This window comes from Lagopus leucura, unplaced genomic scaffold, assembly GCF_019238085.1.
Source record: "Lagopus leucura isolate 7727_CA_CO unplaced genomic scaffold, USGS_WTPT01 Super-Scaffold_702, whole genome shotgun sequence".
Taxonomy (NCBI): domain Eukaryota; kingdom Metazoa; phylum Chordata; class Aves; order Galliformes; family Phasianidae; genus Lagopus; species Lagopus leucura.
Window position 1 is genome coordinate 1,903,794 of NW_024962254.1, and position 17,311 is coordinate 1,921,104.

The 17,311-nt window shown below is 40.2% G+C and overlaps 1 protein-coding gene across 1 annotated transcript in view; it reads right to left on the reverse strand.

Moving 5' to 3' along the window:
- Nucleotides 1–17,311, reverse strand: part of TENM4 (teneurin transmembrane protein 4) — a 593,945-nt gene that overhangs the window by 324,832 nt on the left and 251,802 nt on the right. The window contains exons 4-5 of the mRNA XM_042862497.1: nt 16,163–16,451; nt 10,932–11,201 (exon numbers count right to left, since the gene is read on the reverse strand). Of these exons, the coding sequence (XP_042718431.1) occupies nt 10,932–11,201; nt 16,163–16,385 (493 nt within the window). The 5' untranslated portion in view covers nt 16,386–16,451. The remainder of the gene's footprint in view (nt 1–10,931; nt 11,202–16,162; nt 16,452–17,311) is intronic.

Below are 17,311 nucleotides of genomic sequence, written 5' to 3' on the forward strand. Positions count from 1 at the left end.
ATGGGGACAGCGGATCTCTGCAAGGGTATGGGGCAAATGACAGCCTGGGAGCTTTTAAACCAGCTGTCTCTCCAAACACAGTTTGCATTATAACATAATATCTTGTCTCCAATTTCACTCATACATCCTGTTCAACTGCTGTGAATTTCTCACCTCCCTGCATAGTCATTGAGTGGATCTACTTGAATGATTTGAGGTGAGGAAAATCTCTCTTTCCAGCTGCAGAAGAAGCAATTTGTCAGGAGCTGATTTAGCCCCTCTGTAGACCTCTGTTGGTTCTTGCCTGGATCAAGACTTTGACTTTCTTTGAAACTTTGGCAGCTAAGACATAGAGACTTGAAAGCGATTTGAGAATTATGGAATCATAGAGTCATAGAATGGCTTGGGTTGGAAGGGATCTCAAAGATTATCTAGCTCCAGATTCCTGCCGTGGGCTGCTTGCCACCCAGCAGCTCAGGCTGCCCAGGACCCCATCCAACCTGGCCTTGATCACCCCCCAGGCATGGAGCACTCACAGCTTTCTGAGCAGCAGTGCCAGGGCCTCACCACCCTCTGATTTACAAGAAGGACTTATAAGTCTCTAAGTAATTATTCTGAATTTAAGCCTTAGTTTGAGAGAGACTGTCATGATTCCCAATTTCACATTTAGCAGTTTCTCTTCTAAATGATTAAATGCGTATTTAAACTAAATTTAAAAAAAATATATTTTTTATCTCCCTACTAGAAAATGACCAAACCAGGGCAGAGATCAAAGCCTGTGCTTCCAAATGCAGTGAAAAGGTGTCCCTTTGACAAAGTGACTCTTCCCCAGTTTTGCCACATTTGAAGTTGGTTGTAGGAACCCTACAGCCCTTTGGAGGTCATTAAATGCAGCAGTAAGAAGAGAACTGCACTCATGGCTAGGAGGCTTGAAAAGGTCTCTCCTGCAGAGAGAGCTGCGAGGGAAGGAAAAATCGATGGATACTGTGAGGGGAGATGGCACGTTTCTGAGCCTTTTTGAGTTGGTTTTCAGCGAGTTCCAAGAGCATAGGTGACCATTAGAGGACCTGGGAAGCTCTGGTGATCTCCTGCAGAGAGTTTTTGCTCAATCTTGTTTGACACTCTCCATCTCAGTCACGCAATTCTTCTCCCCAGCTTTTTATGAAGTGCAGCAGCATCAACAAAAAGCAGGTGTTTTTGCCTCCCTCAGAGACATTTGTTTCATGTTTGAGGGTGGCTGTGCAAACATTTTAAGTACTTGAGAGCAGAGCATTCACTTAATATGTTACTGGTTCAAAGCAGATTACCACTGCATTATTTGCTCCAGTACCGATATATCTGATTAGAAAATCATAGAATGGCTTAGGTTGGAAGGGAGCTTAAAGCCCATCCAGTTCCAACCCCTTGCCATGAGCTGGTTGCTGTTAACAAGGTCAGGCTGGCCAGGGCCCATCCAACCTGGTCTTGAGTACCTCCAGGGATGGGGCACCTACATTCTCTGGCATTCAGTTCCAGTGCCTCACAAAAACAACTGGGTTCAACGCTTCAAAAGAAAGTGAAAGAGGAAGTTTGAAGTAACAAATTATGTTCCAGAAAGAGAAATGAGGTGATAAAGCCAAGGACAAGCAATGTCTGTAGCAGAGCCGTAGGTTAGATCTGGACTGCCCTTTGGTGCCCACTATAAAGCAGCCCTTCTCTGAGTCCTGTATTGTCTGCTACCCAAATGTCATTGCATTATTTAGACATATATGGCAAAGACTTTCAACTATGCCATAATAAAGTTATGTTTATAAAATATTTATTCTAGATGAACACCAGAGATGCATTATTAGTAAAATCTTTTCACTATATGCGTGTTTCCAAACAATCTGTGGTGGGAAAAACCAAACAAAAGAACAACTTGCCTTAAGGCATTAAAGTTTTTAGGGGCAGCTCAAAGAAACACTGAAAATTTTTCAGAATTAGGGCAGTCTTGCATTTTCTATCACTGCCCTGGATTGAACAAAATGGCACTTTTTGCCTAACAGTTAATCAAAAGAGCCTCTGAGAAATGAAGAAATGAGATTTTAATGAGCAAATTCTCATGACAGAAGATGTGCTTTCCTTTATTTGGATCTCACTGTACACCTTCAGGTATGTGTAAAACCAAAATAAAGTGTTATTATTTCTCGCTCTGTTCTGCTTATGGGTGCAGGTGTATCTCAGCTGAAGAGACAAAACATGATACCCTGAGGGGCACTTGAATCCTCAAGTCCAATCTGGACTAGATATGACCTAACACTGCATCCTGGACCTAGAAGTACGTACAGTAGTCCAAACGGGAATTCAGAGAAACAAGTATGAGCATCTGGAAATGCCAGGCTGGGGAGAAAGCCTGGAATGCCTTTTCTCCTGTGCAGAAAATAGTGCTGTATCTCTTCAGAGGGTGGAGATAGCACACTGACCTGTCCTGACCCATGGCAGCTTGGTGTGACCCCTGTGCACCTGGAATAGAGCAGAAAAGGAGGAAAAGGAAAGGGAGAACAATCTTTGTCTCCCTGGCTCATGCTCACCAACAGGCTTAACTCTACAGGCTAGAGATCCTTTGGCTACAGAGGTAGATGCTAGACCATTCTGAGCCCTCAGCCTTCACTCTTTCCTTGTTTTGATTTATTTCTCCCTTTAGTCATTTGTTTTTTCCACATCGTTTCTCCCTCGTCCATCCCAGGAGGACTCAACTATTAGCGTAGGATGGAACAAGTGTTTCTTGTCCCTGCAAGAAAAATCCTGCTCCAAATACACACTGAGATGCAGGTCCAACCTGCCCCAAGCATTGATGCTCACACCAGCTCTGACAGCCCTTGGTATCCTGACCATATATCTCCCTTCATGGCATTAGTCCTTCTCCATTGGCACTGGCACACAAACTCCACCTCAAACCCAAGTATTTTTATTTAGTTATATTTATTTAGTTCACTACAGCAGAACACTACTGTGGAGGGTTTTAATGTCAGCGTCTGTTCATGTGCAGTACAGAAAATACAGCATATATGGGACATATCATATGGAAACAAAAATTAAATACATTGAAAGCCTTCTTTTTCTGTAAAGGCAAACAGGCCAGTGAGGACAAAAATTAGCCTTAGAAATTAGTGGGAACCCTTTCACTGTGAAACAAAATGAACATACTATTCAGTAATGCAGAAGTTTAATTATTAAACTCAGATTAATCTCATGTACTTTCATCCTCTAAACTGGGAGCATGGATGCAGTTGGCACAGTCTCAGGTCCCAGAGTGAGCTCAGTGGTACCAAAAGGAGTTTCAGCCTTCAGTGTGTTGAATACTGCCTGAGAGACAGTGACATACACTTCTTTCCTAATTTAAAAGGCTTTTTTACACTCAGTGGCCAGGGTTCAGTTGAAAATGGAGGAATATGAAGGGCTTGTCATTGCCCTAAACCTAATCAATATATCATCCCATCAAGGTAAAAGTCTCTGAGACTCTTATGAAGTGAGAAGGTACCTCACCTTTTCACTTTCAAGAAGCATCTAGGGTCTAATGTCTGGGAAAAAAAAAAAAAAAAAAAAGAGGACAGAAAATGAGAGACATTAGGAATCCATCATCAAGGATGTCAGCAGTTAGAAAGTTGGATCACAAGAAGAAAGTAGGATGTAACAGCCTTCAAGGGAGACATTTTTCACCAGAGAATGTTGCATTTCGGATGGTCGTGTAGCAAAAGACTCCTTTTTAGGACTAATACTCTTCATAGGAATATTAGTACCTTTATGGTTGGAGGGCCCAAAGGCAGATTCCTTCCCCTGACCTTCACATTCAAGTGATCATCAAGTCTCTGAATATCTCTATAAAGCAGCTTCAATTGCAATCAGGCTGCAATATACAAGCAATCCTAATGTAATATCAAAAAGTTAAGTAAGAGTGCAAAAATTTCCAGGAACTGAAACAGGGAAGGAAATTAGTGAAAATCTCTTTTTGGACCTGCTGCTTGTTTCTGTGATTTTCTCTGTCTTCTACAACTCATGATGGATATTCAGTCTTAAAGGTTCCAGCTAATTATTATTTCAAGTTGAAGCATCTTGTTAATATTGAGGTTACAACTGATAGGAGGCAAGTGAAAGATGACAGCCAGCAGATGTTTGATCTTGAACTGGAAATTCTAATTTATTCTTGTCTTCTTCAACTCAAAAAGCATAAAGGAAACTTAAGAAAATAGAGCTCATAGCACATTTCTTTAATAAAATTTATCTATTTTGAAAAAGGATTATTTTTTTTTTAAATCTCTTTTCTAAACTTTCCAGAAACTGAGTATCATATTTATGCCTACACGTTTTGCAGAAGAAGCAGGTCTGAAGCATGCACTCATTTAGTAGAAGTACTTTATAATGCACTATTTAATTCAAAGGGGGAAAAAAAAGAAAAAGAAGTTGCTGCAACCACGGTAACAATATTAACAATGGAGCGTATGAAGCCTGAAAGGAAATTACTCAGCAAAACATGGTAATAAAAAGAAAAGTCACCATGGATTATCAACTAGAGTATTAACAAATAATTTGTAATGCTAAGATTACACAGGAATTGTGGCACTGCTAATTGCACTGATTTATTGAACCGTAGTTTGAGCCAGTAGTTTGGATCAACATGGTTTGGGAAAACAGGGAAGTGAATGCAAAGAAGACTGAGTAAAAATCTTTCCTGCACAGAGGTTCGTAGCTATCTAGGAACACCTTTCAAGACCATTGGTGGATACATTAGGTGGACACATTACAGATAACATTAGGAGGATGTGTTCCAGACAACCAAAGAGAACAAGAGAAATACTCAGAAATAATTACCATTTGCCTAATGTTCCACTAGGTATTGTAAAAGAAAAAGAAAAAATACCTGGAAAAAGCTGATGAAATTCAGGAGTATGTTGCTTGATAATCAGAACAGCTTTCTGATTTAATAAGTCAAAATGAATGCAAGAAACCTGGTGGTGAACAGCATATTGCACTGTGTTAAAACAGTACATTTACAGCTTGCTGGTACTAGGTCTGAGAAGGATTTTCAAGGGCTTTGGTGAGGTCTGTATCAGATGCAACTGAATAAGTGGAATAATTACTTAGACTTCTTAACTACCCAGGAGAAATAAAATTATATAGTTTCTTTGGTGTTCCTTGCTTGAAGAACTTGTCTTGAATTATTTCCTGCTATAATGTATCCCTGTGTTTCTAAATATCTTATATGAGCATTCATTTCTATCAAGTCCTAATTTCCTATGCAGTTTCTTAAGCACTCCTTCCAGCAGCAATAATGGCTTTAGCAATGTGGAATCAGAAAGTGTGGTGGTTACTGCAAGAAATGCTCTTTAAATCATGTATTATGTCAATTAAATGGCTAAGAGTTGGGTCTGTGATGGTAGAACAGGCAGAGCTATCATGTGAGCTTTCCAGCTCCTGATTGCTAGTGCATTTCAGTTTTACGAAAGCATATGATAATTTTTTAGAAAGGCAATTTATTTGATGGGAAAGCAAAAATTAACTATAACGCATTCACTACCTTTCTACTCGTGCTGTTTAGGCTTGGAGAGCGGGTTTGGGTATGGGGCTGACTGTTTTCTTGACAGTTTTAAAGCTTATTTAAATGCACCCCAGAACAGCAGTGACTAAAAGAAAAATTATTTCTCTCTGTAGGATGTGGGTCCAGCAAAGTAAAATGAATTGGTACTCTTAATCTTGTCACCAAGTGAGTAAGTGTTTGAATTGCTATACCTACCATACAACTTTTGCTACTGACTGGTGATTTCAGAGGTAATGCCAAAGACAAATGGACTGCTCTTACTAAAGAGAGGCAACCAACAGATGAGTGGCAGAAACGTTGGTGCTGATTGTTCTTACATCCAGATCATGGGTGTTTTGAGTTCCAACAATGCCTTTCTCACTCTTTCTACTCATTTAAAATGCAAGTGGAACTGTTGGCAGGAACACATTCTTTTAATTACTAAGGTGGAAAGGAGGACACACATGGTACGATTTAGCAGTGACTGTCTAGCAGCTTAATTTTGGCTTCCGTGGCTGTTAGATCTGGAATTTTAGTTTACTAGAAATTACTGAAATTCAGTTTACTAGTTTGTAAGTCTACTTCTCAATCTCCAAGATGGGAAATTCCATGCTTCAGCAGCACTTCTGCAATGATTTCTTTACACAGTCTATCACAGCTGAGTAGTTAGTTCTGTATTGTCTCCAGCTTGGTCAAACTGTCTTGAGCCACGTAATTTTACTCATCCTGCCTGTGAGATCCTTCTGCCTTCTTGATACTGCCCACATTCGTTCCAAAAGGAGATGAGGATGAAAAACTTCAGCTTCACTCTGCACATGTACAGGACATTAATCACTCCTAACCGGTCCTGCTAAAAAGAAATACTCCCCCTCTCTCTTACTACTTCTCACATTTAACCAGCTACATACCTTAGTGGAAATTAGTGCTAAACTCAGGTTAAAACTAAAATGAATACTTAGTTCACCTCAGCTTCCATGGAATAGCTAAGAATTAAGCTCAACTCCACTTTCACAAAGAGGAGTGTTTAAAATATGGTTGTACTGGTGATTCTGAAGCAGATGTGCTGAATAAACCACTTAACTCTTTATCACATTGAAGGTAGACACAAAAGTATTAGTTTTTTGTTTGGTTTGGTTTTGGTGCGTAGAAGGTATTCTGCATGGGAATGCCAACATGTTTTTGCTCATCTCTCATGCTCAAATCCATCAGGTGACTCTTTGCATGATTCATAAGAGTTTGAGTAGATGTAGAGTAGGACCTTCCCTATCGAGCAATGGGAAATATTCACAGCCTTTGTCACAGATACTTACCCACAAAAGCCAACCATCTATGCATCTGTTAGGAGTACCCTAGACAGTAAAAAAGCCTGAAGTTCTCAAAACCTAATCTGAACTGTTCTGCATAGCTTTCAAATCAAAGAAATCTCAGCAATGCTACAAACTACTGAAAGTAGAGAAAGTGATGTTGAAGAGGCCAGTAGGAACAACCATTCTGACTTAGGCAGCATCCAATCCAGACCATTGCCTACCATTTCTCTGGTTTACACCTCAAAACTTCTAAAATTGGGAGTTTCCAGACTTTTTTGACTGTCTCTGCCAGTGACTACTACCAACAATTTATGAGCAGAGGAGGATCACAGTTGCTTTGTTCAGTTCAAAGAGATGGCTAAAGGGAGATGTCGTTGATATCTTTTAACTATTCTATGTGTGAGGATATACAGAAGACAGAACCAGAACTGCTCTCCAACGTGCATGGTGAGCAGACGAGTTGTAGCAGTAGAAATTGCGAATACCTCCAAGGAGAAGAGTTGTTCACAATGACAATGATCAGCACCAAAACTAACACAGGGGTTGTGGACTCTCCAGATACTCAATTGCAATGAATTAAGGCACAAAACAATCTGATCAAACCTTCTAGTTAGTCTACTTTAAGCTGAAAATAGCTGGATCAGGGACTAATAGTAGTGACTTCCAACAAAAATTATTCTGTGGCTCTGTATTTTTGTGATGATGACTCTGTGATTAGAAATATTTTGGCTTTGGCTGAATTGCTGCAAAATAAGTTAGTTTCAGGAAGACAATTACTGTGTTCTCATTAACTGCGTTCTTCTCTATATTAAAGATCTGCTAGGTCAATGCAAAGGCTGTTTAGGGTTATCTAAGGTAATGCTGGTGAAGTCAATGTCAGGCAAAGATCCAGTGACCACCTCAGGAACTTCTTTTGTTCGTATCAGTCTTGTGGAGAAACTGCAATCTAATATAACAGAAAGTGTTCTCCAGAATTCTTTTCCAGGCATTCAGTGATGCATTCTGCTGGAGGAGACATAGAGAGGTCTCTTCCATTACCTCTTTCTTCCAAGTGAACAGTCATATTGAGCAAAAAGCATTGGCCATGTGAGGAGAGGCCATCAGGGCTGTTTGGTTGTGCAGGAACTGTTCTCAAGACAATGCCAGTGTTAAAACACAGGCTTACTTTACTGAAAACAAACTCGTAACTTAGTAAAGGTATTCAACCTCCTGGACAGCCTTGGGACAGATTAGATAAAACATCACATGGCTTTTCATGCCACCTGCCTGTGCAAGTGATTTATGGACTGCAATATGCCATGGAACCAGATCACTTCATCGGTTTTCTTAAGGAGAGGGGTGGATTGTGTCTGAACTTACTGAACAGAGTATCTCTTCCTTCAAGGTATCACCACTCCTCAAAGAAACCTGCAAAAGCTGAGGGAGTTGGACCTCTTATTTTCTAAGAACAAAAAGAACAAAATCTTGGTAGAATTGTGGTTTGACAGCTTTGGATTTAGAAGCATCAGAAGTAAATTCTGATTATTCATTTTGGATAAATAATGAACAACGTAAAAATTGCTGATGTTAACCTTCACTGGAAATGTTGGTTTAATGGGTCCCGTAAAATCTTCTATTGATGGCAGGTTCATAAAGCTCCTTATTGACTTCAGCTAAAGGCTATAACTTCTATCAATACTGTCAACAATTAATATTGACTAATAAAGGTATCCTGTAAACTGAGTCATAGCATTATGTTACTTTATGCTGCCATTAGCAAAATTTCATGTCATCTTGAAAACATTTCTCCTATATATCTAGGATTTCTTAATATAGCCTACATGATTGCTAACTGTGCAGGGCCCACAGGAACACTGCTCCTGTGCAATGTGAGGAAACAGAGCAACCTTCCTATTTGCATGACAAAATTTCTGAAGTGTATCTCAGAGTTCACTTTCTCCAACAGCACATTTAAGACTGGGAGGGTTTTGTTTGCAAATGTTTGTCACACTTTTATCCGTGCCAAGAAATTACAAAATGTGTCCAATTATTATTTGTGTACATTGAAAGCTTCAGATTTTGTCCTTAGTCTTTTCCTTTGCACTTTGTATTTCGATTCTTTATATTCCAAATTCAACTGAAATGCTTATACTGAAATTATGGATCTCTCAGTTCCAAGCAAATTTTTCCAACTTGAACCTGGCTGGTGTTTTTGTTATCTACCCAGTGAAGTCTCAGTATCAGTTCAAGCTCTCCAACAGTACAGTTTGGGTTGTAGCATTTCCCCTTGCATTCCACCACCTCTTTTTTTTTGTCATCAGGAATAATTAGATACCAGTCTACCCCCTCTGTCTAGATCCTATTAATGCTGCACAGATTTTATATTTTTGAGCATGATATAGTTTTTCCTCATACAAAACACTCACTATCTAAGGCAGCAAATGCGTTGCACCCTAAGAAACAAGAAACTTACTTAAAATCCTGCAAGCGTGTTCTCCACCATGCTGTCTTTACTTTTCTAACTGCAGTGAAAAGGTGGTTCAACAAATGGTTAGCGTGTCATCAAATTTAAGGGAAGAAGAATTGGAGGTTGTCTGAGTCCTGACATGAGTACTACTTTCTCTGTCATTAGTTTCAGTAAAGCCTTTCAAAGCATGCGTTGTTGCTAATGTGTTGTTGCTAATATGATTTCATTTGTAAGTGATCTGTAGGTGCAAAGTTGCATTGGAACATACAGAGGTAGCGTTACAGAAACTGGTGAAAAAGGCTCTGTCAGCTAATTGAATTCTCCCCTCTTAACGAGGAAAAAATAAATTAAAATTCTGTGCTTTATTTTATTTATTTTTTTTTTAGGCATGGAAAGAAAGATGTGTGGAATGGGATCATGGCTGCACACACCACCATAAAAAGCACAGGAGAGTGACATGCATAAGTGAAAACAAACTGTAATTGCAAGGTGTTTGCTTTGTTTTTTTTGAGTCATTGATTGGGAAAGTGCAAACTCTAATAGACTCTCATAATCTTTTTTTTTTAAAATTGAAACACAAGGCTAGGAAGTAAAATATTAAACTCTGGCACATGTCTGCCTGTTTTAATGGGTGAAACCCTGCAAGATGCTACACTAACAAACGTAAAAAAATATTGTAAGGATAACTTAAAAACAAATTCTGCACATCCTTTTAAGAGGCCGTTTATCTTTGAACTTTGCCTAATACATCATTTTCACTGAACAGAAACTTAATAAGCTTCTACTGTAATTTTGTTGGAGTTAAACATAAAATCATGTGGGTGGTGTATGTCTCACTGTGTCATGGCTTCCCAAGGAAAAGTTATCATCATTTGTCACTATAATACTGTGGCAAAAAGCATAAAGAGAACAAGCCATGCAGTCATTTCACATCAGCTTTCAGCGCTGAGCTTAAGCTCCTGATGACTTGGCTATATTAAGAAGCAGGCTGTGCCATAATTGAATTAAAGGTGCAAAGGCTTATATGGTTGTGTGAACCCCCGGGTCACGCTGCAATTGAATCAAAATCCTCTCTCCTTCCTACTCTGCCTGGCAGAACTGCTGACCAAAAGGTTCGCAGAACCTACAAAAGGCACGCAGGAGTCCCTTCAGCTGGGGATGCAAAGTTATTGAGATAAAAAATCCGTGACCTTCAGCTTTTATTTCTCACGAAGAAAAAAGCTTCTAAAAATATTTCACCGCCGTTTTCCTTCAGAGAGCAGTCAGCCAATTTACATAAATGAAACGGCTCCTGTCAAGGAACCAGCAAGGAAAAGAAGGAAATTATCTGCCCCAAAAATCTGTAGCAAAGATAAGAGCATCATTGGCCAGGGGAGGGGAGATTTAAATGCTTTTTGTCTGAAAGGTCGCTACAGAAAGCAGAGAAAGTATTACAGCCACTTAATGATCTCTGTCGCGGTGATAAATAAGTAGGAGCTTCTCCAGTAGTTTATTAACAAACACTCTGTAGGACAGTACAAAAGGCCGTGACATGGGGCTATTAGAAGAGCATTTTCACTGAGTCTGTTAAAAAAAATACAACTAAGGAAGATTAAGGTGGAGTGCAAGAAGAAGCACTGCTGGTAGAGCTTGCGGCTGCATCGCATGCGCTGCCCTCACTTACCGGTCTCAGTATTCTCGTGCTCCGTGTCAGTGAGGGTGAGGTTGGAGTTGGCCCGGCTCGACAAGCAGGAGCTGCGTCCGGATTTGGTGTTGCGTCCCCAGAGCCTCACGGGGTGCTCAGGTGACATGACCACATCCGCCTCCGTGTCGGCATCTGAGCCAGCGCTGATGGAGTAGCCGCAGTGAGGCAGCCCAATATCAGTCCGGTACAAAGTCCCATGAGTGGGGGGCACGTCTTCAAGACCCAGCTCCCGCAAAGAGAAGTTGGCTCCTGGAATCACAGAAAGATTTGGGTTAGAAGGGATCTCGAGGATCATCGAGTTCCAATATTCCTGCCATAGGCAGTGCTGCCAAGTGCTAGATCAAGTACTAGACCAGGTTGTCAGGGCCCCATCCTACCTGGCCTTAAACACCTCCAGGAATGGGGCATCCACAGAGTCTTTGGGCAACCTGTTCCAGCATTTCACCACCCCCTCAGTGAAAAATGTCCTCCTCATATCTAATCTATACCTATCTATACCTTTAAACTATCCCTCCTTTAGTTTAAAACCATTCCCCATTGTTTTATCACTATCTACCCGTGTAAAAAATTTATTTCCCTTCTGCTTATAATCTCCCTTTAAATACTGGAGGGTTGTAATGAGATCTCTCCACAGGCTCCTCTTCTCCAGACTGAACAAGCCCATCTCCTTCAGCCTGTCTTCATAGGAGAGGTGCTCCAGCCCTCTGATCACCTTGGCAGCCCTCCTCTGGGAGAAATTCAGCACAGTGTTTATTCTTTAATAGGGGACAGTTTTATCAAGCATGTGTCAATGGTGAAACCATTCATCTCCTGTCTTCAAACGTGAACCTGCTTCTTCCTGAGTCCTAGCATCACACTGAAAGTCCACCTGCTTTGTTGTGATGGCTAACTATACCAAGACCAAAAAGCAGCTGAATTTCTGCCCCTGGAACTTTGTCCCTGACAAAAATTCAGGTCTTCCTCAATAAAATTATCATGTTTGAAAGTAAAAGGATGGAGAGATGGTGGAATTCTTTAGAAGAATGAGAAAGTAAACTTTGGAATAAGTCAAACTTGCATAATTAATAACTAAAAGCCTTATTGTACACCTCACAACTCTTCTACTGTAGGAAATTTGAATGAGTTTTACTCCTTAAAATCACTGAAATTACTTACTGGGTATTTGAATTTGTTTTGGCAAGCCCACTTTTCCCTTGCTGACCACTCATGACTTGACTAAGTTTAGCCATTCATTCTTACAGAGACACAGCAGAGGTTGGTCGGCTGCAAATAGATATAATTGTTCAGCTGACTAAAAACATAACCTCAAAAATAACTCCTGAGTTCATGTTTAGTTACATGCTGAGCTTTATAATCAGACCAAACTGATGTGAAAGACTCTTCAAACATTAGCACACTTTGTTCGAAAACTTATATGAGGAAGCTGAGGAGAGCAATTAGTGGCTCCATCTTAATCCACATTTGTTTATTAATGTGCACTTTATTTTGCAGTCCTGAATGCCTTTAAAGGATTTTGGCTACCTGTGAAAGTCTTTATCTGCACATTGTGTTTATATGGCACAGTAAGCCCCACTTCTGTTATGTTATGCCTTGATCAGATGGATTAAGGAACTTTATCTATAGCCAGTAGGAGGCATCAGGCCCTGGATTGTGGCCAAATACCAACACCAGTGATCAAAATCAGTCTAGCTGGCTTCCTCCCGTTATTTCAATAAATTAATCCCCTCCAATCAAAGGAGATATGGAGCTCAACCTGCCAAGTTTATGCACAGGCTCCAGACTCAGTTTTAGAGCAGTGTTTGCAGTTCAGACATGTTTTTACAAGCTCAGTCCCAGTGCATAATCACCAGGAATGTTCAGTTCCCAATCTAGCTTGGAACAGCAACGCTCTTATCTATTCATTACTGAAATTCGTTCATCGTGTCTGGACCTCTGTCTCAAGGTTGTATCCAAAAGTGAGTTATGCATCTCTTTACTCAAAACCACACAAGCATGTGGTTCTCCTTGTGTTTGTTTTGTTATGGTGGAAAACATGCATCCAATAGAAACAGTCAGATTTCTGCTTTTCAAGAGTCTGGTTTCATGCTTGTGGAAACAATATGCCTTTTCCCTGTGCCCTGCTGCATAGGGAAGGGCTCACATTATAGCACAGATGCCCTTAATGATCACTTGGCCCCCAAAAACCATTATTTTAGTATGCATTTTTGTTCTGTTGACTTTGCAGCTCATAGAGAAGAGAGAAGAGATGTTTAAATGCGAAGTGAATAATGGGACTGGACACCATTTCCACATAAAGTTTAGAGAAGGAACTGTATCATGTCAGGAGGAAATGATCATGGTTCAGCTGGTTATGGATCTACATCTGATAACACTTAAACTATTTAAAATATTCATGAACTTCACACCTTCTTAATTGAGCAAAAAGGACTAAAGCTTTCAGACTGAGCGGACAGATAAGGTTGCTTGGGGCTCACACATCCATTCAAATCTGGAGCTTGGCTTGAGGAGCACAATGCAGGTTTGTGGCAGATTAATCCATTTCACTTGACCGCAAAACAATCTGAGAGGACATCCACTACTACTCCATGGCACAAGGTAGCAAATGAACTTGACCTAAATTGCAAAAATAAGTAGTATCTCTCCAGAGATCTCACTTTTCACTTCCAGTTTTGACTTTAGAGCAAAGCTGGATAGTTTTTAAACTATCTGCCATGCGGTACTGGAGATCATCTTTTGGTTTTCCTTGCAAGTTTGAGTCCCCAGCTGTGAACTCCACCTTCCTTTGCAAGGGGCCACATTCAACATCATCTGACACATCAACATGCAGCATGATTGATACTCTCCAGTAACAACAGCTCATAAATTATGAAAAATGACTGCTACAATTAACTGAAAATCAAATTTATTTGCAATAAACAGCAGGAGATGCATTGATTTTCATATTCTATGCTCACTGTTGCCTTTTAAGCTGGAAGAACTCAAGTCAATAAAAGGAAGATAATAAATATCTGAGACTTTTTAATTCAGATCTGGTCTATTTTTTCTTATGCTGACTTGCACGTTTGCTGGCACACACACTCTAGCTATAACCATTTAAATGCTGACTTGTTTATTTACTGAATTTATTTGGTCAATTTGAAATGTTTCCCTCCTCTGCCTTCCAAACCAGCTCAGGAGAGAAATTCACTTTGCCTTGTTGATGTCGTGCAAGCTAATAAGTCTTGGTTTCAGTTGTCATTAGCCCAAGCAGCACCATTAAATGGGGTCCATTCATGACTTTATGCCAGTAGAAAATTTGGCATAGAAAGTCCAGAGTAATTGTTATCATTCTTCAGGGCAGCTTTAGAACACTCTGGATAAAATAGGAAAAAGTTATAAAATTAAAAACACATGGGTGATATATCAGAAGTAGAACCAGACCCTGACATGGTTAATCTTAACTTTTCAATCAATTTCAGATACTTAGACCATAGGTTTTTAAGTCACTTCAGTATTCTTCAAAATTTTTCTAGGAAAGTATGAGCTTCTGTATAACAAGTTTATACCCCCTGTCAACAGACAGGATTTTCTTTATCTTTTCTGGACTTCTTAGGAGAAGTCCATAGACCTTCATGGCCTCAGACCCTTAGGTTGAAAACCGTTGACCTACACTAATTCACATCTCTCCTGCATAGTGAATATAGTGCATGAAGTGAGCAAACTCAGTGACCTAAAAGGTTTCCTTTTCTTTGGAACCTCTTAGATTCCTTAGAAAGGATGAAATACTTCAGAGTTGCTAAGAAGGAAAATCCTTTTATGATTGCAAACTTTTTCTGAAAACACCTACTGCCCCTTTTGTTAATTGTTGCTTGCTGCAACTTTCAGGAAACACAAATAGTAGGTGGCAAAAGAGACTTATGTAAGTCATTTTGCTTGTGAATGCCTTAAAGATGTGTGTTGCACCCAAACCACAACTACATGGTACTGAGAAGAGTGAAATTAAGCAGCCCTCAAGTCAAACTAGTGCAGTTGTATGCAATCCCTTTGGGGAATCAACTTCTCCAAACTGCAGTGGGTGAGCTCAGAGCAGTCAGAGTCAGCTTTTTTATGTTCATTGTCTGGAATGCTGCCTCTTCCATTTTACTTTGCCATTTTTATGTTTTCTCGATGGACTTCTAAAAATAATTTACGTGAAACCCTGCTTGGTTTCTGAACTAAGTTACACATGTCTCTACAGAAAAATGAGGATAAGACTACAGGAGTGGCCAGAAATCTACCTCATGTAAGCAACAACAGCAGAAAGAATGTAACTGTGCTGACTCAAGGCTAGCAATAAAAGGGAAATATCTGGAATCTTTATTAGGACTCTGGAGCCCATGTGGACTCATGTACCTTCAAATCGTCACAACTTCTGTGACCTATGTTCACTAAACGGGATCCTAAAAGTCTTAAAAGTGTCTTAAAAATGTCTCTTTATCACTCCTCCAATACTGGAATCTGTCCCTGTCTGAAACCTGCTGCCTGAAGGCCATGTGCAATGCCAAGGATAGTTTAGCCCATCTGCAGTTCAGTTGACCCACTTCTTCCAGGCTTCTTAGTTTTGCTGCAGCCAGATGAATGGTGTGAAAATGGTACTCTCCTTTGGTTGTCTTCTGTATTGAAATGCGTGTTGATTTCCTTCATGACAGAGTAGGTACATTGCATAGTTCAAAGGACCCCTGAGAAGGCAGGGACTTCAGAATCACTGAAAGGTTCAGGTTGGAAGGAACCTTTGAAGGTCATTCATCACTTGCTGAAGCAGGGGCACCTGAAGCATGTTGCCCAGGAATTCAGAAGATTTTCAATGCAATAACAGGACACATGGAGACTGACTGTGCAGAGTGCACCTACTGTGTCTGGTTTAACTGCAGGAAGTGTCAAAGGGCTGTTACAGATGCACACAACACATGTAACACTTCTAGAATTCAGGATAAACTATTCCCTGTATTCCAACATTTATAATTAGAGAATGCCTTTTAGTAAATGGTAATGAGCACAGGCTTGAGGTATCCCACTTACTGACATCAGTTTGCATAAATTTCACGTCTGTGTAAAACATCAACATTGTTCCTTGCTTGTTTTATTTCGTTAATCTCATAGTCCTTCATAGGTAGCCCCTATCCAGCCTCAGCTCTCAACACTGAGTTGGTTAACACAACTGCTTACAGCAGTACCTGCTCAGATATGCTCACCTGCTCGGCAGAATTCGTCGGCCTCCTGGTGCACCATGTCTTTGACCCGATTGCTGTAGGTCAACCTGGAGTCTTGATCATAAGCCTTCAGGGTCTCACTGGAGCTATAGGACTTCTGAGGAGCCTTGCTGTCCTCACTCTCGGCTGAAGAGCTGGTGTAGCGGCGCTCCGTGTCGCGGCGCCGAGTCAGAGATCGATACGGTTTCCTTTCTTTTACATCCATGGCACTCTTGTCTGAGTATTCAACATTAAAATAATGATGCCCGTGTAGCGTTCAGAATGGAATAATCTGAAAGAGAAAATTAAAGAAATAGGGTTTAGGCTTCTGCCTTTGGGCACCAGAAGGCTAATTTGCCTTTCATAAATTCTTGCACTGAGCAAAAGAGAGGTTACTTAATGAACTGCAGGAAAGCCCTCCTACAATAATTACTGATGGGGAGAAAGTCTCAATTATGTGTTACTCAGAACTTTGCTAATCACAACAGTGAACGGGTCACATGCACACAGAAACCTGCATCTGTCTGAACTGGGCTCACACTTGGGGATTTCAAACTGAGTGTGATTTTCTGAGTCTTATTTCCACAGGAAGTGATTCAGACACCTCCTGGAGGCACATTTTATGTACATCAGTCATGTAATCTCTGGGAAATAAGGCCATGCTGAAATGTCTCTATTTGGGCACACGGAATAATGGGAAATGCTACACTGTGCTTTTAAGTGCTTTGGTAACTCATGAGTTTAGAAGGAATGAACTAAAAAGAATGAGAGACAGTGAAAGAAAACCTGTGAGCAGAGACAGAGGGGTGAAAGATGAACGAAGAACTGAAGGAGTGACATATGGATTGTAGTCAGATGAAAACGTCTTCGTATTCAGAGGGCTCTTCTTAACCCAGCTAGAAATATATTAGAACTTAGCAGAATTGAAAAAGTGCAAATAAATGATAGTGCTCTCCTTCATGTAACAGCATGGCCAGGGATTTATGCCTGTGGGAAACCAGTGTGTATATGCACTGACATGCATGCTCACATCTGCACACAGAGAAAATTGATATCAGAAATAAACCATGTATTAAAAGTATTTTTGTCAAAGTAATTTATACGTTGTCTTTTCACAACAAGTTTTTCAAATGAAACAAAGCACTGAAAAAA